Raw genomic sequence first — 22,061 nt, 5'->3', positions numbered from 1 at the left:
TGCTTCCGTCCCCGCGGGAACCCCGCAGAACTGCTTTCCGTCCCCGCGGGAACCCTGCAGAACTGCTCCGTCCCCGCGGGAACCCCGCAGAACTGCTTCCGTCCCCGCGGGAACCCCGCAGAACTGCTTCCGTCCCCGCGGGAACCCCGCAGAACTGCTTCCGTCCCCGCGGGAACCCGCAGAACTGCTTCCGTCCCCGCGGGAACCCCGCAGAAACTGCTTCCGTCCCCGCGGGAACCCCGCAAAACCCCGTTCCCATGCAGCTCTCTAATTCTCAGTTTACAATGGAAAGCCAAATGAAAAGGTTGAACAAAAAAATTTCTTGCACACTGTCAGTTAAAAGCTATTAGAAAATTATTGAGTTCTAGTTCAGGTGATTTTGTTTCTTCTAGATTATTGTAGTGTACTATATTCAGGAATTACAGAATAGATTGCAGTTAATGCAAAGCACGGCTGTAAAACTAATTGATGAAAAAAAAAAGTTTGATGTTACCGCCTTTTTGAAGAAATTCACTCATCTGTGTACGGTAAGAATAGATCAAACATGAGCAATAGACAATTACAACAGTAAAAATATTCAAAAACAATACAAAGTATGGCATGGTATACTACTTATTCTATTTCCCAGTTGGTACTTGAGTATTGCTCTCCCAGCAGATGTCTAGATTACTACTTTTATCCAATTGAACCTCAATGCTTCCAAGCTTGACTGGTCTCCAAGAGATCACACTTTGCTCAATATTTAAGTGAGCGCCAACACTATTATTGGAGCTAATCTTATCATTGGTCCATTTCATTCAAAAAAGGACCCAGTGCTCACAGGTCAATGTAAAAAACCAAAACAAAACCCCTTAGCATCAGCTATTTATGCAGATTTTTTTCAATTAATCTTTGAAGTCAGTACCATCAGCTGTTCTGCCAGCTCCTGCCGGTTTTTCTTTTAACACTAAAGCCTCTATCGTCAGCTGTTCCTGCCGTTTTTTTTCTTTTTTTTACCGTGCTGTAGGAAATTCTCTCCAGATTCTTGTCCTCAATTTCTCCTTGAATATTCTCTGCAGAAGTGTTACTGACTGGTATGGGTACAAATAAGAAAGTCAGTGAAAATATAAACAAAATAAGGAAAGTCAACGGGTGACAGATTTCAATTAACTTTTTTTCATTGAATACTCTCAGTAGTGGGGTATATTTAGGGACGTGGGGCTCGTGGGTCAATGGTTTTTCCTCCTAGGTTTTGGGTTTTTTTTTTTATATTGACTGGTGAGCACTGGGTCCTTTTTTAATAAAATGGACCAATGATAAGATTAGCTCCAATAATATCGTTGGCGCTCACTTAAATATTGAGCAAAGTATGATCTCTTGGAGACCAGTCAAGCTTGGAAGCATTGAGGTCCAATTGGATAAAAGTAGTAATCTAGACATCTGCTGGGAGATCAATACTCAAGTACCAACTGGGAAATAGATTTAAACCAGTGGTTCCCGTAATTTAGATTGTGTTGAATAACAATGGTATACTACTTACAATGTCAACACAATAGGTAATTAATAGAGCATTATAGTTGATAGTGAAGGGTAAAGCAAAGATGGAACATATAGATAGGTAAGACAGTAGGAAGAGTTAGAAAGTAAGGTGACTGATTTTAAAGAAAGTTTCACATGAGTACGGAGTGTACAGCGCTGCATACGTCCAGTAGTGCTATAGAAATAAATAGTAGTAGTAGATGGTTAAATATTAATCTCAGCTAGGGTATAGGAGTGGATAAACAAGTCCTGTTGCAGTATATGCAGCCCAAGTCACTCGTGTGTGTGAGCGAGACTGTTAGTTCTTGCATTAAAGGCCTGGTTTGCATTGGCTGCCGGTTGTTGCACATATTGAATTCAAAGTTGCATGCGTGGTTTTTAAAGATTTTGTCGAAGTTCTCAAATACAATTATCCGTACTTGCTTTCAGATCCTCATAAGTTTGGGTTTTCCCATAGTTCATGATGGCTCTTTCAATTACCATCGCAGTATCTGTACAGACAGTGACTAATTGTTCCAAAATTCATTGAAAACTTATCTTTTATTTAGAATGATTTTTGACATGTTTGAATTTTTTTGTGACCCGCTTTGATTTTTATGTAGATAGAGTTGGAATATTAAATACAAGTATGGTATTGTCGTCATGTAATATTTTTTTGTATTGGGAAAGACTGGTTGCCTGCCACTGAGCTTTGGAATGTTAGATAATTGGTCATAATTTGGGTGCTTAAAGCTCATTGCTTGTAGAGGATGTGCATTTGATAGTATATTTTTTCATTTTCTCTGCCACAGTTCAGATTCCTCCCAGTACTACCTATGCTACTGCTCCATTGAAACGCCCAATAGAAGAGGATGGAGAGGACAAAGTCCCCAACAAGAAGAAGAAGAAGGTTCAGAAGAGAGGTGTGTAATAGCCGGCCTGAACAGGTGGCAATGACCTGTATTTCATTTGTGGTGTTGGCTTTGATGTTCCTGATAAAGAAAGGATTGTCTGTATGCTGCACCTTCCTGCTAGGAACCAAATGAAGTTGTTTTAAACTTAGGTGGTTTTGCTTGATGTGATAAACACAGAACCTAAGCCATCTTTCTTTTCCTGCAGACTTTTCATCTGATCCTCCCCAAGGAATGAATGCATTAATGAGGCTAAATCAGCTCAAACCCGGTCTGCAGTACAAACTGGTTTCCCAGACTGGTCCAGTTCATGCCCCTGTCTTCACTATGGCTGTGGATGTTGAAGGAAAAACATTTGAGGCATCAGGACCTTCCAAGAAGACTGCCAAACTTCATGTTGCAATGAAGGTGTGTATAGTCTGATAAGTAGGAAGAAAAGGTTGGGAGTAGAGCATGGGTCCCTAATGTCCCCAAAGTAGGGAAGGGGCACAGTCATTTGTTAATAATATCCAGATTGACTTTTTTGTAGTAGCATTGTTCTCTTCTTGCCATAGGTGCTACAGGATATGGGTCTGCCTACAGGTGTGGAGGCCAAAGAGCCAGGTAAAGAGGAGGAGGGAGATACAGAACAGAAACTGGCAACAGCTTTGTCCACTCCAGTAGAAGCAGCTGCATCAGGCGATGCATCATCGCCACCTTCCGAGCAATCAGAGGTAGGTACATTTTAGCAGGTAGTATGAAGCTTGGCAGAATGTAGGACTAGAATGGCCCAGTTTATGGCAGGTCCCAAAAAGCAGACCCATTCGGTGAAATAAAACAAAATTTATTCAATTCAGATATATAAAATCAGCATAAACTTTCCTCTAACCGGCCAACATGGCTATATTTTGCCCGCTAAAGGGCTGCATCAGGGCTTAATATGAAACAGGAACAGTCCAATGTTTTCTGTGTCTAGTTAGTGCAGTGCAGCACAAAGAATAGGGCTCGCAAGCAATGAGCTGTCTTTCCTAAGCAGCTGCAGCCTGACACAAGGTTGCTTTCAAATACAGGAAAATGTGTGTAGCTTTTGAAGATGTAGAATAGGTTCTCATATGTGCTGGAAGCCAAACAGAGCAAGAAGCTGCTACACCAAAAAAAGAGAAACCCTGTTTAGTGTGGGGGTCAGCCTTGAATTAGTGTGCAAATAGCTAAAATGTTAGGAATAATTACTGATTCCTTCAGAATGTGAAACAGCAGGGACCAATCCTGACAAAGCATGGCAAGAACCCAGTTATGGAGCTGAATGAGAAGAGACGAGGCCTCAAGTATGAATTAATCTCGGAGACTGGTGGCAGCCATGATAAGCGCTTCGTTATGGAGGTGAGCTAGCTTAACTCTCAGCTTTTCTGCTTTTGGAATGGCAGAGCTGTCCTTTTTGTAATGATCTTCAGACATCTTTTGACACTATGTAAAGCATGCACTGAATCTTTTTAAAGTGACAGGCAAGAAGCAAGGTTATTAAAGGGTTATCCAATGACCCTGCAACAGTGTACCAGTCTTTACTGCACATTCTGTTGTACCAGAGCCCCTGTAAGGAAGTTGTCCCTGCTATGTTTTGCTGCTTAGCTGGAGGGCTGGTGTGCTAGGTAGGAGGGGGAAGTTGGAGAAATTCCTGAGCTCTTGTGAATGATGGTGCATTGCACTATGCCAGTCAGGGCTGCTGATCATAAGTTGATTCAGTCTGACTGCCTCCTCTTCAGATAACATAGATCTAACTTTCTGAGAGAATGGTATGAAATGTTGAAAGATCTTTTGCTTTTCTCACACTCTTCATGGTCTGAGACTGAGTTTGCTCTTACTTTTGTCCCACCTCTAAAGGTTGAAGTTGATGCACAGAAATTCCAAGGTGCAGGCTCAAACAAGAAAGTGGCCAAGGCATATGCTGCACTGTCTGCACTGGAAAAGCTATTCCCCAATGCCCCAGCCCTTATGGAGCCCAGTAAAAAGAAGAAACCACCCATGGCCACCAGAGGAGGGCCCAAGTTTGCAATTAAGGTAGGGGTTTGATCTGTGATCTGTATGTGAAAACCTATCGGGTGCTTCCATTTTTGAGCCATTAATCAGAAAGTGAAAACTATGGTATTGACAGTTATGAATGCCAGTATTGCTAGATATCTTCTCAATCTGTAGGTACCTTCATTAAATCAGTTGCATGCTTCCTTCCTAGAGAAATTGCCCGTTTTTTTTTCCTGACAATGATTATGCTTTTCAGGTCCTTGAGAGGAGTTGATTCAGTGTTTCTGCATATTTGTATCCCGCTTAAAACCTTAATTGAGGGAGTTAGTGGGTTATAAGTCATTATAACATTTATTCCAGTTCTAGGCAGAGTACATAGTTAATACAGTTTATCATCAATAAGAAATAAAGTAAAACAATAAAATGACTTAAATCAATGCATCATTCATACTTTCAAAACATAACAAATTTGTTTACACGTACACCAGCATTGTATCTCTAGACGGTTTCTTCAGGTTGGTGGTTATACAATTGAGCAGCATAGTATCACTTATAACCAAAGTGTGCAAGGTTTTATCCAGAATGATTTTCTGTTTTGGTGTTTTTTTTGTCAGCATAATCCAGGTTTTGGTATGGGTGGTCCCATGCACAATGAAGTACCACCACCACCACTTGGTCTTCGTGGCCGTGGAAGAGGAGCTGGCAACAGAGGCAGGGGAAGAGGCAGAGGTGGATATGGTGCTGGTGCCAACCATGGTGGCTACATGAATTCTGGTAATTCTGAACCCATCACAATTTCAATCTTTCATTGATAAAAACATCTGTTCCTACTGGGTGTGGATCAGGGGATACTTAAGTAAGGAACTGGTTTCTCCTTTGATAATGTAAGGCTCTGTAAGTATATTGGAAGATTCAGGTTTTCCCCCCTTTTTTAAATCATTTGAAATCAAACAAAATAAAACATGGAAAAGGAAAATAAGATGATACCTTTTTTTATTGGACATAACGTAATACATTTCTTGATTAGCTTTCGAAGGTTGCCCTTCTTCGTCAGATCGTAAATAAGCAAATGTGGTAGCAGATAGTATACATAAGAGAAACATCAAAGCATTACTTTGAGTGGACTAACACGGCTACCACACCTCTCTACTTAAATCATTTGTAAATCCTTTCTTTTCTTGGTTGTCTATAGATGTATTTAGATTTCCTTTTTTGATTTTTTTTTTCTTTGCTATTCAAATTGCTTAATTTGATCTATAATGTAAGGTTCAATAAATATAAAGTTTTAAATTCTGAACTAGAAAGTAGTATGGAATGAGCTTATGTGGCATCTGTAGAGCATAGTATTTCAATTAAAAGGCCTCTCACTTAGTCACCTCTCCCCTCTCCAATCGGTTCAAAACTCTGCTGCCCGTCTCGTCTTCCACCAGGGTCGCTTTACTCATACTACCCCTGTCTTCAAGTCGCTTCACTGGCTCCCTATCCGTTTTCGCATCCTGTTCAAACTTCTACTAACCTATAAATGTACTCACTCTGCTGCTCCCCAGTATCTCTCCACACTCGTCCTTCCCTACACCCCTTCCCGTGCACTTCGCTCCATGGATAAATCCTTTTTATCTGTTCCCTTCTCCACTACTGCCAACTCCAGACTTTCGCGCCTTCTGTCTCGGTGCACCCTACCCTGCCTGGAATAAACTTCCTGAGCCCCTACGTCTTGCCCCATCCTTGACCACCTTTAAATCTAGACTGAAAGCCCACCTCTTTAACATTGTTTTTGACTCGTAACCACTTCCCTCCACCTACCCTCCTCTCCTCCTTCCTGTACACATTAATTGATTTGATTTGCTTACTTTATTTTTTGTCTGTTAGATTGTAAGCTCTTTGAGCAGGGACTGTCTGTCTTCTATGTTTGTGCTGCGCTGCGTATGCCTTGTAGCGCTATAGAAATGCTAAATAGTAGTAGTAGGTACAATAGTGTTGATCAAAATTCAAGTTATCGTAACAACTTGCAGATCAGTTCTGTGGTAAAGTCTTTCTTATCCCCTCGTAACTTTGGCAGAAGAATTCTTGTGTTAACTTCTGTGCTTTTGTTGTAGGTGGTGGCGGTGGCTACGGTGGGAACTATGGATATGGGAATTCAGCAACAGCGGGTTACAGTAAGTGCAGCATTTCTGAGTTTCGGGGGGGGGGGGGGGGGGGGGGGGGAGGCTTGGGTTAAGGCATCTCAAAGCAGATGACAAAAGGTGCCATTGTTAGTACCCCAAACACTATGGAATCAAGGTATTAGGGAGATGGAGGCAGAATTATGCAAAACTTAGCTAACCCAAAGATTAAATTCATTTCCTCTTCAGTGAACTTTTACATTTCTCTGCTTTGCTTGAGCCATACAAAGCACTCCACTGTTCTTGGGAAATCTTTACTTTCCATTCAAATAGCTTCTGTATTCTGAGGAGAAAACCATCTTTGGGGGTGACAGGAGCAGAGAAATCTAAAAAGAAAAAAAAGTTAAATTAAAATGTGGCTCTTTGCCATTTCAAAATTCTAATTTTTTTCTCTGCTCTGTCTCCCCCTTTTGTAGGTGACATTTTCACAGACTGCTACGGCTATCATGATTTTGCATCTGCCTAGATCATCTTTTAAATAAAAACAAACATACACAAAGTATTACACACAATACAGATTTTTACTCCATTTTTCTCCAACTCCAAAAACCCAAAGTGTCGTGCTGTGTTCCCCGTTCTTCACTGTGGGTGTCTCGACAGCGACTTTCCATTGCTACTTCTCTGAATAAAATCTTAGCCTGCAGAATTTAAGACTGATTTTTAATGTGACTGCCTCTTAAACGTTGGTCCTCTGCATGCTACAGCAGAGGAACCTCTTCAAGGAATACTTGGTTCTTTTCTTACAGTGCAGCTGGCACTGCTGCTTCAACTTAGTTCAAAGCCCCTGTGGCTTTCAGTGGGAAGCATTTAAATTATTTAAACAAACATAATGGAATAACTGTTTTGTCTTTGTGGCAGTGAGTTGTGTGATTTGCAAAACAATTTGGAAACCTTTGTCATTCTGAGTTGTGTGTGGGTTTGGAACAAAGAAAATGAAGCAGGTCAGCCTGGGTTTTTCATCTCATAGCCTAGTTTGAAATGGGCCTGTCAAGTAAATGGGAAAGATTGTCTGTGGGTTTCTTTTTAAAATTTCTGATGGTTTATCCCTTGGTTACTTGCTGTTTTGAAAATAAACACACATCAGTGTCACTGTGGAGTATGACGTGAGTATAGAACACCGTCTGGAAACAAGTGTTTATCATTTATCTCATTCCTCCCTCCCCAGCAATCTGACATGGTATTAATCTTTTGCTAACAATATGCAAGTTACTGAAGGGTGACAGACCTCTAGAAATCTTTCAGCATTTATACTGGGGATAAGTAATAAGGTTTGAGAGTCTACATTTTCCATCAAACAATATAGCACTTCAATTTTTAAGAGATCAATCTTGGGGAGACTTGGGGTATCAAAAGGGGGGAATACATTGAGTTAGCTTCTGGGTTCAAATGATGGTCTATAGACCCAAACAGTCATACAAAAATCCTTTATTCAACCCAGCACCCATCTCAAGCATGTCTGAAGTCTGTCTTATTGCTGGTCTTTATTAGTAGGCTTTTTAACGGGCCTAACAGTAGCAGATGACAAAACGTTTTTTGCCATGCTGTTAATGACACGAGGTATTTCAGAAGCAGCACTGCCTCTTTGGTTAATATGGCACTACCTTCCTTCGTGGACCTTGTGGTTGCTGGTTTGGAATAGGTATAGTATAATTTTGAATGAAGGGTATCTACCCCTTTCCCAAATATATTTTAAAATATCCTTTGCAGTTCCCTTTTAAATGCTCACCGACTAATGTGTGGTGGGCAAGCCCCTTTTGAAAGCTTTGGAACTTGTTCAGGTAGTTCATTGTCGAAGCCCATGGGGGGGGGGGGGGGGAATTATTTGTAATTGTAAAGAAGTTCTCTTGATACTGGTAGGTCTCTGTTGTGAAAGTGACATTTCTCATTGAATTGACTTCCTCATCTGTAAAAATACAGCAAATGACTTTGTGGTCATTTTCAAAGTAACTGAGGCTGAACAGCTGATTGTATTTTTCCTTCAGGAGAGTTGGCATCTTCAGTGAATACAACTTTTTTTAAGAACCATTCTAATGCATGATTTTATTTTTAGAATGTTACTGTTTAAAACTTTTTATACAAATGAATAAATGTCTTAAAATGAAGTGACCTTCCTTTATTGTATTCATAACGTTAAATTAAGGCACTGGGAATTTTTTTCTGTCTGAAGCCTCTTGGAATTCTCAATTTTACAAAGCTTCCAAAGATACTGTCTTAACTTCTGCTCATCTACAGGGATGGAGATGGTCTATAGACAAGAAGTTTACATGGGTACTATACCCACCGTACAGCAATTATAGTAAATTATTCAGTGAACCATTATACAACAGTGTGTTTCCTCCAGCTGTTTAGCTTGATCATGGCCATCTTTGCTCCAGCTTTCTAGTCACAGCAAAATTGTCAGTCCATGATCCCTATAGATGACTGAAAACTAAACAGAACAAGCTTGTTCTGTGTGCATTGGCTTTCCAGACAGAAATATTTGGGGTGGCAACAAAGGAGGCAAGCTAGGTATGGAGGAGGGGAAGCCAAAGTGAAAATTTCCACACATCATGCCCACTACATCACTCATACCCCCTGAGACAACCTACTGTGAGGTCTCTTTTCTCTATGGTTACACTTTTAATTACTTTATACATTTAAGGTATTTTGTATTTGTGTCACACTATACAATATTTGACATTTTTGCAAGTCTAGAGAAGGAAAATGGATGTAAGATCAAGGCTGATCCAGTATAAAAATCTGCCAATTTTTTAAAGGGCTATAACCTTTAAATTAGGTGTGGTCCTATAGAAAACTATTATTAATGAGGTTGAATATGAACCCTAATCTGCAGTGAACCTAAAGTAGCAGATCTTGGATGTAACAAGAATAAACCATTATTAAGGGGCATAAAATATTCTGATTGAGACCAATTTTGTGGCTAAAGACGAGCAATTTGTAATGACTCTCCATCTCTACAAACCCCTGTTAACAGGTAAGCAACTTCGCTTTCCTTAGCATTTCTACAGACCAGTTAAGATAAGTGAATTATACATGCCTGCCAACAGATTGAGACTGAACACTAGCCTCAAAGTGAGCCTATACGTAGTGCTACCCTGTGTAGCCCAGTAGCAGCCAGTACTTGTCTCCACCTGTGAGCTGTCGTGATGAGGGTTTTTTTTTAGGGGGGGGGGGGGTGGAGTTAGCATTTTCTCCTTTTCCCTTGGTACATACGAACTAAAAGAAAGAAAAGTCCACTTGACTTGGCCACACAACAGCTTTGTTTGGAGACGGCAGGTGGGCTCCCAGGGATATCGGGTCCTATTTAGAATGTCAACACCTGGGGTAGCTTCCCCCCGGGTTCCTTTTTTTGGTGTTAGTAGGCTGTGTTTTCAGCTTCCCCTCTTCAACTTCTGGAGAGGAATTACAACGTGCTGTTACAGTAAGAAAAAAATCTTACAGCACCTACCGGCCTTAACTTGAGACTTGTTTTAAGTGTTGTCTGATTGCTGCTGCTCCTCTAGTGCTGGGAATAGCCTTTGGCAGGAGAAGGGATGTCATACCATATTTTCAGCTTGCCGAACCCTGGACCAGCGTCTCCACTGCATGTATGCAGCATTGAGATCATTGTAGGCTCCTTTAAATTTTGTTTCTGTGTGACAGCAGGGGGTGGGGGATGAGGTCTCGTGCAGACTTGATTGCCAGAGTTTGTGCCCATGGAGATTGTGTGGCTGGTCTTGGAGATACCATCCTTGGCAATTTCGGAAACCACCATTTTATCTTCCTCAGGCACTATGGAAAGTCCTGCCATGCCTGTAACCTTCTGGGTTTCTGTAGGCTCTCATTTTTTTTTTTTTAACTAAGTATGAGGCTTAGTGTATGTGGTTCTCTGAGGACAAGCAGGCTGCTTGTTCTCATATGTGGGTCGGCATCCACGGAGGCCCCCAGGACTGAAATATTTTCCAGTAAAATCTAAAACTTTTGCGACAGCCAGAAGGACGCGGGATGGATGCACCGCGCATGCGTGGCTATCTTCCTGTGCGCGTCCGTTCCCGCCTCAGTTTTTTCTTTTCTGCGGTGGAGAGTGGCTGCGTGTTGGTCTCTCTCCCTTAGGTCCTCAGGAAAAACTTAGGCGCCTTTCGTTAGTGTTTATCGCTGTCTTTTGTTTTAGGTCTCCTTTTTTCTTGTTTTCTTTTTCCAGTTTAAAAAAAACAAAAAACAAAAACCTTTTTCTTAGTTTTGCCCTGGTAAGTTTCCTTTCGTTTTCCATTGTGACCTTCTTTGTCCGCGGTGGTGGTCTTTTTTTTTTTTTTTTTTTTTTTGTGCCCTTTGTTGGCACGATCGAGCCGTTTGATTTTGCCCGCCACGATTTTTCCGCTGATGTCATCGAAGCCTTCCAGCGGCTTCAAGAAGTGTGCTCGTGCCAGTGGTCTATCTCGGGCACTGACCCGCACTCCTGGTGTATCCAGTGCCTTGGGCCTGACCATCGCCCAGACGCCTGCAAGTTGTGTCTGAGCTTGAAAAAGCGGACACAGGCATCGAGAAGAGCTCTTCGGGATTGTCTTTTTGGAGCTCCGACGGATTCCTCTACGTCGACATCGGTACAGAGTTCGGCGGCATCGTCATAAGGAGCACAGGTAATGGCTGTCTGAACTTTCACCTGTAGCTGGGAGTAGTGAGCTGTCAAGTGGGTCTCCACCTGTCGCGAAGGCTCCTGCTGGGCAGGCGGACCCGACCCCGAGGAGGCATGTGGATTCCACGTTCTTGTCGTTACCGAGGAGTACCGGTGACGTGCTTCGTGCAAAGGCAAAGAAGCATCGGCACTGGTTTCCCTCGAGACATGGTACTGGGAGCTCTGCGGCGTCGAAGGATTCGGCACCCGGAAAGCGTCGACGCCGGGAGGAGTGATCACACTCATCCAGAGGTGTCGGTGCGCGATCTTCGGACAGCCCGGTACCGCGTCCCAGGCCTTCACTATTCTGACTGACTCCGGTACTGACCCCACAGCCTTCCTCGACAGCGACTCTGGAGGAGAGCATTCGAAGCCGTTCTTCCAGGCCCCTTGGAAGGGCTGCCGCATCACTCTGTTCCGGTACTGGGGTGCTTGCGCCCTCGGTACCATCGATGGAAGCGGCAGCTGGCTCCTTGCACTGTAGTGAGGGTCCCCGATGCTGGTACCGCTTGCGGCCTCGGCTGCCACCCAAGTTGACTCCCCGTCGACGGTCGTTTGAGGGAGCTGTTATCGCCTCCGGTGCATGGTTCGACGTCGAGACGGGCCCGGTTTCGGAATGTAGTTCGCGAACTCTTGTCTACCGAGGAGGATGCCTCCTGGGATGAAGGGGAAGATCCCAGATATTTCTCTTCTGAGGAGTCTTGTGATCTTCCCTCTGATCCACTCCTTCACCTGAGAGGAAGCTTTCTCCACCGGAGAGTCCTTTCCTTCTCTGTCTGGGAAATGTTTATGGGCATTCCCTTCCCTATGGTAAATGAGGATGAGCCCAGGACTGAGATGCCGAGGTCCTTGACTATCCTTCACCACCTAAGAAGTCATCCACTGCCCCTCTGCATGATGTCCTTAAGGAGACATTGCTGAGGAATTGGATGAAATCATTATCTAACCCCCCATCACCAAGACAGCGGAGTCCCAGTATCAGATCCATGGAGAACCTGAGTTGATGAGGTCGCAGTTACCTCACAACTCTGCAGTTGTGGATTCCGCCCTCAAGAGAGCCAGGGCGAGAAGCTAGGTCTTTGGACTCATTTGGGAGGAAGGCCTACCAGTTCTCTATGCTTGTGTCCAAAATTCAGTCCTACCAGCTCTACACGAACATTCACATGCGGAACAATGTTAAGCAACTGGCGGACTTGGTGGATAAGCTCCCGCTGGAGCACACCAGGCCTTTTCAGGAGGTGATAGGCAGCTTGAAGGCGTGTCGTAAATTCCTGTCCAGGGGTGCTTAGGACACTTTTGATGTTGCATCCAGGTCCGCTGCTCAAGGTATAGTGATGCGCAGACTCTCATGGCTGTGTGCCTCTGACCTGGACAATCGGACCCAGCAGTGGCTTGCAGATGGATGTTCCTTGCCAGGGGATAATATTTTTGGCGAGAAGGTCGAGCAGGTGGTAGAGCAGCTCACCAGCGGGAAACCGCTCTTGATAAACTCTCCCACCTGGCACCTTCAGCATCTACCTCAACAGGTAGACAATTTTTCCGGGGAAGGCAGACCACTCCCTATGCTTACAATAAGCGTAGGTACAATCCACCTTCTCGACAGCCTTGTCAGGCTCAGCCCCAGCGTGCTCGTTTGCGTCAACAGCGTTCTGCACATGCAGGGCCCCTGCAGCTCCTCAGCAAAAGCAAGGGACGGGCTTTGACTGGCTCCAGCTGAGCATAGCCGTCATAAACGTACCTGTGCCGGACGATCTGCCAGTCGAGGGAAGTTAAAATTTTTTCACCAAGGTGGCCTCTTGTAACCTCCGATCGGTGGGTACTTCAAATAGTCCGGTTAGGGGTACTCCCTCAATTTGGTCTCCACTCCTCCAAATTGCCCACCGGGAGCTCAGTCCTTCAGCTTCCAGCACAGGCAGGTGCTTGCAGAGGAACTCTCCGCCCTCTCAGCGCCAGTGCGGTCGAGCCCGTGCCACCGGGGCAAGAAGGGCTAGGATTCTATTCCAGGTACTTGTGCAAAAGAAAACGGGGGATGCGTCCTATCTTGGGCCCTGAACAAATATCTGGTCCGAGAAAAGTTCAGGATGCTTTCCCTGGGCACCCTTCTTCCCATGATTCAGAAAACGATTGGCTATGCTCTCTGGACTTAAGGAATGCTTATACACATATCCCAATACTTCCAGCTCACAGGAAGTATTTTCGATTTCGTCTGGGAACACAGCATTTTCAGTATTCTGTGCTGCCCTTTGGTCTCGCGTCTGCGCCCAGGGTCTTTACAAAATGCCTGGCAGTTGTTGCAGCGTCTCTACTCAGACTGGGAGTGCCTCTACACAGACTGGGAGTGCCTGTGTTCCCTTATCTCAACGATTGGCTGGTGAAGAACACCTCGGAGGCAGGAGCTCTACAGTCCATGCAGATGACTCTCAAACTCCTGGAGCTACTGGGGTTTGTTATATAAACTACCCAAAGTCCCATCTCCTTCTAGTTTAACAACTAGAATTCATAGGAGCTCTGCTGGACTCTTGGACAGCATGGGCCTACCTTCCCGAGGCGAGGGCGGACAATCATCTGTACCTGGTTTCCTGGGCCAGAGCGTCTCAGCAGATCACAGCTCGGCAGATATTGAGACTTCTGGGCACATGCCTCCACTGTTCATGTGACGCCCATGCACGCCTTCACATGAGATCAGCTCAATGGACCTTAGCTTCCCAGTGGTATCAAGTCGCGGGGAATCTAGAGGATGTGATCCAACTGTCCACCGAATTCCACAATTCAATCCAAATTGACCTTGGGACGTCCCTTTCAAATTCCTCAGCCGCAAAAAGTGCTGACTACGGATGCATCTCACCTGGGGTGGGAGCGCATGTATGTAGATGTGCTCCACACTCAAGGAGCTTGTTCCCTCCAGGAATCCGGTCTTCAGATCAATCTTCTGCAGTTGCGAGCGGTCTGCGAACGCTCTAAAGGCTTTCAGAGATCGGCTGTCCAATCAAATTATTCTAATTCAGACGGACAACGAGGGTTGCACATGTACTACATCAACAAGCAGGGGGCGCCGGATCTTGCCCCCTGTGTCGGGAAGCCGCCCAGATGTAGCTTTGGGCTCGCCGTCATGGCACGATTCTCCAAGCCACTTACCGGCAGGCGTAAACAGTCTGGGCTGACAGATCGAGCAGGATAATGCAACCTCATGAGTGGTCGCTCAACTCGGGCGTAGTTCGCAAGATCTTCCAAACGATGGGTCACCCCCTCGGTGGATCTTTTTGCCACTCGGATCAATCAAATGTCCCTCAGTTCTGTTCCAGGCTTCAGTCCCCATGACAGGCTAGCGTCAGATGCCTTTCTTCTTTATTGGGGGAAGGGCCTTCTGTATACATATCCTCCCACACCTCTGGTGGGGAAGACCTTGCTGAAACTCAAGATTGCGAAACCATGATTCTGATTACGCCTTTTGGCCGTGTCAGTTTTGGTTCCCTCTTCTTCTGGAGTTTGTCCTCCAAAGAACCGTGGAGATTGGAGTGTTTTCCTAACCCTTGTCACTCAGAAACGAGGGGGCGCTTCTACATCCCAACCTCAAGTCTCCGTCTCTCACGGCCTGGATGTTGAGAGCGTAGACTTCGCCTCCCTTGGGTCTTTCTGAGGGTGTCTCCCGAGTCTTGCTTCCAGGAAAGATTCCACGAAGAGGTGTTACTCTTTTAAATGGAGGAGGTTTGCTGTTTGGTGTTGACAGCAAGGCCCCTAGATCCTTGCTCTTGTCCTACACAGATCTGCTTGAATACCTTCTACACTTGTCCTGAGTCTGGTCTAGACCAATTCCGTAAGAGTTCACCTTAGTGCAATTAGTGCTTATCAGCGTGTAGAGGGTAAGCCTATCTCTGGACAGCCTTTAGTTGTTCGCTTCATGTGAGGTTTGCTTTTGTCAAAGCCCCCTGTCAAACCTCCACCAATGTCATGGGATCTCAATGTCGTTCTCACCCAGCTGATGAAACCTCCTTTTGAGCCACTGAATTCCTGCCATCTGAAGTACTTGATCTGGAAGGCCATTATTTTTGGTGGCACTTCAGCTCGTAGAGTCAGTGAGCTTCAAGCCTTGGTAGCCCATGCTCCATATACTAACTTCATTATAACACAGTAGTCCTCCGTACGGCACCCTAAGTTCTTGCCGAAGGTGGTGTCGGAGTTCAATCTTAACCAGTCAATTGTCTTGCCAACATTCTTTCTCTGCCCTCATACCCACCCTGCTGAAAAATCAGTTGCATACATTGGACTGCAAGAGAGCATTGATTTTCAATGTGGAGCGGACAAGCCCCTTCAGACAGTCCGCCCAAATATTTTTTCTTTCAATCCCAACAGAAGGGGAGTTGCTATCAGGAAACGCACTGTTTCCAATTGGCTAGCAGATTGCATTTCCTTCACTTACGGCCAAGCTGGGCTGGCTCTTGAGGGTCATGTCACGGCTCATAGTGTTCGAGCCATGGCAGCGTTAGTGGCCCACTTGAAGTCGGCCACTATTGAGGGGATTTGCAAGGCTGCGACGTGGTCATCAGTCCACACATTCACATCTCATTACCGCCTTTAGCAGGATTCCTAACGCAACAGTCTGTTTGGGCAGTCTGTGCTGCAGAATCTGTTCGGGGTCTAGAATCCAACTCCACCCCCCAGGCCCATTTTTATTCTGTTCCAGGCTGCACACTCGGTTGTTTCTTTGTAGGTCAATCTCAGTTATGTCCTCGCCGTTGCGAGGCCCAATTGACCTTTTTTGTTTTGAGTGAGGCTGGGGGCTAGGAATACCCATATGTGAGAACAAGCAGCCTGCTTGTCTTCTGAGAAAGAGAAGATACTTACCTGTAGCTGGTGTTCTCTGAGGACAGCAGGCTGATTGTTCTCACCAACCCGCCCACCTCCTCTTTGGAGTAGTTTTATTCTTTATTTGCTTTTGATATAACAGGTGCAGGAATGGCCGCGCATGCGCGGTGCGTCCGTCCCGCGTCCTTCTGGCTGTCGCAAAAGTTTTAGATTTTACTGGAAAATCTTTACGTCCTGGGGGCCGCCGTGGACGCCGACCCACATGTGAGAACAATCAGCCTGCTGTCCTCGGAGAACATTCGCCACAGGTAAGTATCTTCGCTATTAGGCAACTTCCAGACTTGGAGGAACTGCTGGATGGTCTGGGTAGCTCAGCGAGGTAGCACCTGGAGTGGGATGCCGGTTTTTGAGTAGGAAGCTCTATGGTGTGAGACTTTTATCAGGTCCTGACTGAGGTGAAGGAGAAGCTTAGACTCCCTCAGGTGGATACTCTAGTTATAGCAGTGACCAAAACTACTATCCTACCTTTGGATAGTGGGACAGCCCTGAGTATTCCCATGTCCATCGGATGGAGGCTCTTTTGAAGCAGGCCTTGGATGTCTCAGCTTGTGTGTGCTGGATGGAGTAGGTGCTAGATGGACCTTTGGCTTTTGTCCGTGCTGATGGCAGAGGTCAGCAAGGTTGAGATGGAAGCAGCCTTTTTGGCATGCTTCTCTTACGCCACTGTTGCGCAGTTGGTTGACCTATGTGGCTTCTAAGTAGGGGCTCCTTTTGGGGAAGTTACTGTTCTGAGATGGGCAGGATACATTGGTGTAGAAGTTTGGGGATTCCAAGGGTCCCAGAGGACAAGCTCAAGGGGGCTGCATGGGGAATGTTGGCCTGTGGTAGGTTGGGGAGTACTTAGGAGTGTGATATGATACCAGATTGGTTTGGTAAGGGTGACTGGTCCTGGAAGTCATCCGGAATTGGCACATACTAGTTTGTGCAGTCATTGTAGGTGTTTTCCTGGTATCGCCCTGCCCGTTCCTATTGGAAGACGGAAGCAATCAGGAGATGCTGCAGAGGCGTTCAGCTGCAGGCTTTGGTTCTCATTCCTCAGGCAGAAAGAGGTACAGGTAGTTATTGCATCTACCATCATTCCCAATGAGGGGGCATGTTTTAGCCTATTTGTGGATCTCAAGGGATCAACATCTTTCAAAGGTCCAAGTTTCATATGAAGATCCTCCGTTCAGTTATAGTGGCAGTAAGTGTGAGTTTCTCAACCACCTGGACTTGTTGGAAGCATATCTGCACATTCCCATGCAATTTGCTCATTGGTGTCTTCATTTCATTTAGTTGTTGTGACACTTGTATCTCACATTAGTAAAAAAAAAATTTTCAGTGTGGATTACAATAAAGTATGAGATCTCAACAGGAAGCAAAACTAAAGTTGGCAGTTCCTCAGCGACCCTCCAGACCGGTCAAGACGCTTGGGTTATGCACTCCTACCAGCAGAGGAAGACTGAGAACACTAAAATAAATCAATGTATAAGCCACCTGCCAACCCCCAACCAGCCAGTAAATCTCAGTCTCCAGCAGAGGGTAGATGTGCAGCCTGAGCAGTCAGTCTGGTCTGGTAGGCCTGGGATTTGTACTTCGGGGAAGTTGGTTCGGTGGGGCTCCGTTTTTCCCCTGGGGTGTCACACCCAGTGATCGGGTCCCTCCCCCTGTTGTGTTCTCCTGAGCAGTCAGCCCTGTGCCTCGGCCCCTGTGTGATTGCAGGAACTTGAGCCATAGCCCTTGTCAGCTTTTAGCAACCCTGGCTGGGAGGTAAGCCAGTTGGGGGGGGGGGGGGGGGAGCTCTTGTTTGTTTTGGGGCTGACCGGAAGAGCTGCAGTGCATTTGTGAGAGAGAGTGAGTCTGGGCGCTGCTGCTTATCTCCTTCTCTGAGGGATGTTGGCGGGGAAACCGTCCTGTGCACGCCGAGGTGTGGACATGCCGGGGGCACAATGCAGGATCTGCGGGGAGCCGAAACCGCTTCTTTCTTTGCCTCCGGTATTGTCCGCAGAGGTTTATGGGGTCGTCTTGGGCTCTGTTGATACGTCCTTGCACCCGGGTGCTGTAGCGGTGGTTCCAATTTTGGCGGGAACCGCTGCCATCTTGGATTCCTCCAGTCCTGCGGTTTCACCTCAGACATTGCAGGATTTTCAGGGGCAGAATGTAGGCTGGTCTCCTGAGTGCTCAGGGGGCATGGGAATCCCACCTTATTTGGTCAATGTTCCAGGCGTGGAAGTCATGATCCCAGCAGGCAGACCTTCAGAAGGGCGTAGGTCCCTTAGTTGCCAAGCGCCCTCGTCTTTAGTGGTCATATGACCCTGAGTTTTTGTCCTTACAGCACTCAGAAGAGGAGTGCAGTGATCTTGGAGATGACGTTCTTTTGGACACTTGTCCTGAGGAGGAGGGGTCCTTGCCAGGTGAAGATCCCTCTTTAGTGAGGATCTTTCATAGAGATGAGCTGGCTGAATTGATCAGGTGGTTGCTGCACTTAAATTTGATTCTCCTGAGACCACGGTGGCGGAGGTAAAGCAGCTAGACCTGTTGGTTAAGGGTATTCACTGGTCTTTCCCGTTCTTTTCCCATGAACAAAGACCTCAGAGATATGGTCATGCAGGAGTAGTCTTCCCCAGATTCTGCTTGTAGGGTGGCTATGGTGAGGCTTTATCCTCTTCCGCAAGAGGATAGGGACTCCTTAAAATCTCCTACAGTAAGACGCGGTGGTGACGGCGGTCACTAAAACCACTGGTATTCCTGTTGATGGGGGGGCTGCTCTCAGGGATCCTCAAGATAGAAAGTTGGAATCCTTTATTAGGCGTAGTTTTGATCTGTCCCCCTTGTCGCTGCAGGCCTCGGTATGTGGAGGTTTAGTAGCTCGTGCTTGCTTCCGCTGGGTTGAAAAACTCATAGATGATCCGGCGGTGGATAAATCTTCCTGGGTGCAGGAACTAGCCAAGCTGGAGATGGGCTCTTCTTTCTTAGTGGATGCTCTTTATGATTTGCTGCGAGCGTCGGCAAAAATATGGCATTGGGTTGTGGGAGCTCATCGGGCTCTTTGGTTTTGAGGTTGGGTTGCAGATGCTGGGTTGCAGATGCTTCCTCTAAGTCCAAGTTGTGTTCTCTCCCCTTTAAGGGTTCTATGCTGTTTGGGGAAGAGCTGGATAAGTTGGTACGCGGTCTTGGAGATGCTAAGGTTCCGCGCCTGCCAGAGATGCATCCCAGAACAGGTGGTCGAGGGCTATCGGGCCATGGTCGTCTGCGAGATGCTCGGTGGTACAGGCCGGATAGGGGCAATGGTGCGCCTAGAGGGTGATTTTTTTTTTCAGCGTATGTAGCCCTTTCTTGGAGGCCGCCGGGGAGGTCAGGATGCATCTTCAGTGGGTTCCATCTCGGTGCGTGCCTCGCTGTGAAGGTGTGCGTCTACGTCAGTTTTACCAGAGGTGGACCCATATCACGTCGGATCAGTGGGTGCTCGAAGTGGTGCGCGATGGGTATGCCCTAGAGTTCGATGGCCCTCTTCCCAGTTTTTTTTTTTTTTGCTGGGATCGCCGTGTCGCTCTCGTCTCAAGGCTAGTGCACTTCGCCAAACCCTCCGATTGATCTGGGGGCTGTGGTTCCCGTACCCACCTCAGAGAGGGGGGTGGGTTGTTACTAGATTTATTTCATGGTTCCCAGGAAGGAGGGTGCCTTCCGGCCTATTTTAGATCTGAAAAGGGTCAACGGGGCGCTGAAGGTTCCCTCCTTCCGGATGGAGACTTTGCGTTCGGTCATCGTAGCGGTTCAGTCGGGGGAGTTTCTCACTTCGTTGGATCTGACAGAAGCCTATCTACATATTCTCATCTGGGCGGCGCATCAGCATTTTCTTCATTTTGCGGTCTTAGGACAGCATTTTCAATTCTGTGCTCTACTGTTCGGTCTTGCAACGGCGCCTCACACCTTTTCCAAGGTTATGGTGGTCGTGGCGGCGGCATCGAGGAAGCAAGGAATTTTGGTCCATTCGTATCTCGACGATTGGCTGATTTCGAGCCAAGTCAAAGGCAGGAGAGTATAGAGGCGACCGCGAGAGTGAGTTTCTTGGAGTCGCTCGGTTGGGTAGTGAACATGAATAAGAGTCACCTAGTTCCGTCGCAGTCCCTGGAGTATCTGGGAGTTCGTTTTGACACGTTGAAGGGGCGAGTGTTCCTACCATCAACTCGGATTGTCAAGATGCAGGCTCTTGTTTCATCAGCTTTGCTCCAAGAGACTTCCTTCAGCTCGCTCTTATCTGCAGGTATTGGGTCTCATGGCAGTGTCGATAGAAGTAGTTCCGTGGGCCTGGGCTCACATGCGGCATTACAGTCGTCCCTGCTGGATCGCTGGTCTCCTCAGACTCAGGACTTGGAGGAGAGACTCATTTTGCCGGATGCTCCCTGCCTCAGCCTTCAGTGGTGGCTTCACACACCGAATCTGGAGAAGGGCCTTGCCCTTGGATCCTCCGGAATGGATTGTTCTCACCACAGATGCCAGAAGGGCTTGCCCTTGGATCCTCCAGACTGGATTGTTCTCACCATGGATGCTAATCTGGAGGTTGGTGGGCCCATTGCCTCGGACAGGTGGTCCAGGGCCGTTGGTCGTCGGAGGAGGCCGGATGGTCCATCAATCGTCTGGATCCGTTTGGCTCTCCAGGCTCTTCAGTATCTTCTAGACGGCAAGGCGGTCCGGGTTCTGTCCGACAATGCCACGGCCGTTGCATATGTCAATCTGGGCGGTCGCCAAGGAGACAGCAGAGCTAATGTGTTGGGTGGAAGTTCATCTGCAGTGCCTCTCAATAGGTGACGTGGACAATGTGAGCGCAGATTTTCTGAGCAGACACACATTGGAACCCCCCCCCCCCCCCGGGAGAGTGGTCGCATTATCGTCCACTGTTGCATTGTCTGGTGATGGTGGGGTCTGCCAGTGATGGACCTCATGGCGATGCCCGCCAATGCTCAGGTGCCCGGTTTTTCAGTTGTCGTCGGGGTCCGAGGGGATCGACGCCCTGGTGCTTCCATGGCCGCCTCAGCAGCTGATGTACGTGTTTCCTCCTTGGACCCTGGTAGGTCGTGTAGTTCAGAGAATAGAGTGGCACTTAGGCATGGTGATTCTGGTAGCTTCGAATTGGCCTCGTCTGCCGTGGTACGGAGATCTAGTGCGTCTGGCAGTTCGGGGTCCGCTGTCTCTGGAGGAGTCGGTGGTGTTAGTGCAAGGCCCCATAGTGATGCCAGATCCGTCTCCGTTCTAGCTTACGGCTTGGCTCTTGAGAGGAACAGGTTGCGGAAGAAAGGGTTTTCATCCAGAGAAATTGATACTATGTTGCAGTCCCGTAAACAGTCCACCTCCGTCGCTTATGTTCGCATGTGGCAAATTTTTGAAAATTGGTGTCAGGAGTGTTCTTATTCTCCTTGGTGCATTTTGGTTCTGGAAGTGCTAGAATTTTTGCAAGATGGTGTGGATAGAGGTCTCGCTCTTTCTCTGAGGACAAGCAGGCTACTTGTTCTCACATATGGGTGACGTCCACAGCAGCCCCAGGTACGGAAAATCTTCCTAGCAACAAAAGTTGCTAAAGCATTCGAGCGCACGGGTGCGGCCATCTTCCCGCCCATCGCGCAAGAGACCCGCTTCAGTCTTTTTTCCGCGGTCAAGAGCAGCTGTTTACGGCAGTTCTGTGCCCCAGAAAAGAGCCTTGTTTTTAGTCTGCTTTTGCCGGTATTTTTCTTCTTTGTCGTGCTCGTGCACAAAATGTTTAGTTTTCTCAAAAAAAAAAAAAAAAAATTTTCCCCCTTAGTTTCTTTAGTTTTTTACCCCCAAGTTTCCTTTCGTCGTTCTGTGCGGCCTTTTTTGCTGCCCGTATGGGTTTTCTCCCTTTTTTTTTTTTTGTGCCCTTCCTTTGGCACCATCATGAATTTTGATTTCGCTGCCGCTATTTTTCCGTCGATGACATCGAGGCTCAGCAGTGGCTTCAAGAAGTGCACTTGTTGCAACCGGGCAATC

General features: G+C 46.7%; 1 protein-coding gene across 8 annotated transcripts in view; it reads left to right on the top strand.

Moving 5' to 3' along the window:
• ILF3 (interleukin enhancer binding factor 3) overlaps positions 1-22,061 on the top strand; it is a 115,619-nt gene that overhangs the window by 42,593 nt on the left and 50,965 nt on the right. For 4 of the 8 annotated variants that reach the window (XM_030197038.1, XM_030197040.1, XM_030197036.1 and 1 more), the window contains 7 exons: positions 2,310-2,420; positions 2,617-2,816; positions 2,963-3,121; positions 3,630-3,767; positions 4,266-4,442; positions 5,018-5,177; positions 6,500-6,559. In XM_030197038.1, the coding sequence (XP_030052898.1) occupies positions 2,310-2,420; positions 2,617-2,816; positions 2,963-3,121; positions 3,630-3,767; positions 4,266-4,442; positions 5,018-5,177; positions 6,500-6,559 (1,005 nt within the window). Of the gene's footprint in view, positions 1-2,309; positions 2,421-2,616; positions 2,817-2,962; positions 3,122-3,629; positions 3,768-4,265; positions 4,443-5,017; positions 5,178-6,499; positions 6,560-6,981; positions 8,072-22,061 lie in introns of those variants that run through there. The other 4 variants (XM_030197043.1, XM_030197042.1, XM_030197041.1 and 1 more) reach the window with 4 other exon arrangements.

This window comes from Microcaecilia unicolor, chromosome 3 (assembly GCF_901765095.1).
Source record: "Microcaecilia unicolor chromosome 3, aMicUni1.1, whole genome shotgun sequence".
NCBI classification, from domain to species: domain Eukaryota; kingdom Metazoa; phylum Chordata; class Amphibia; order Gymnophiona; family Siphonopidae; genus Microcaecilia; species Microcaecilia unicolor.
This window is presented reverse-complemented; position numbering and strand designations above follow the sequence as displayed.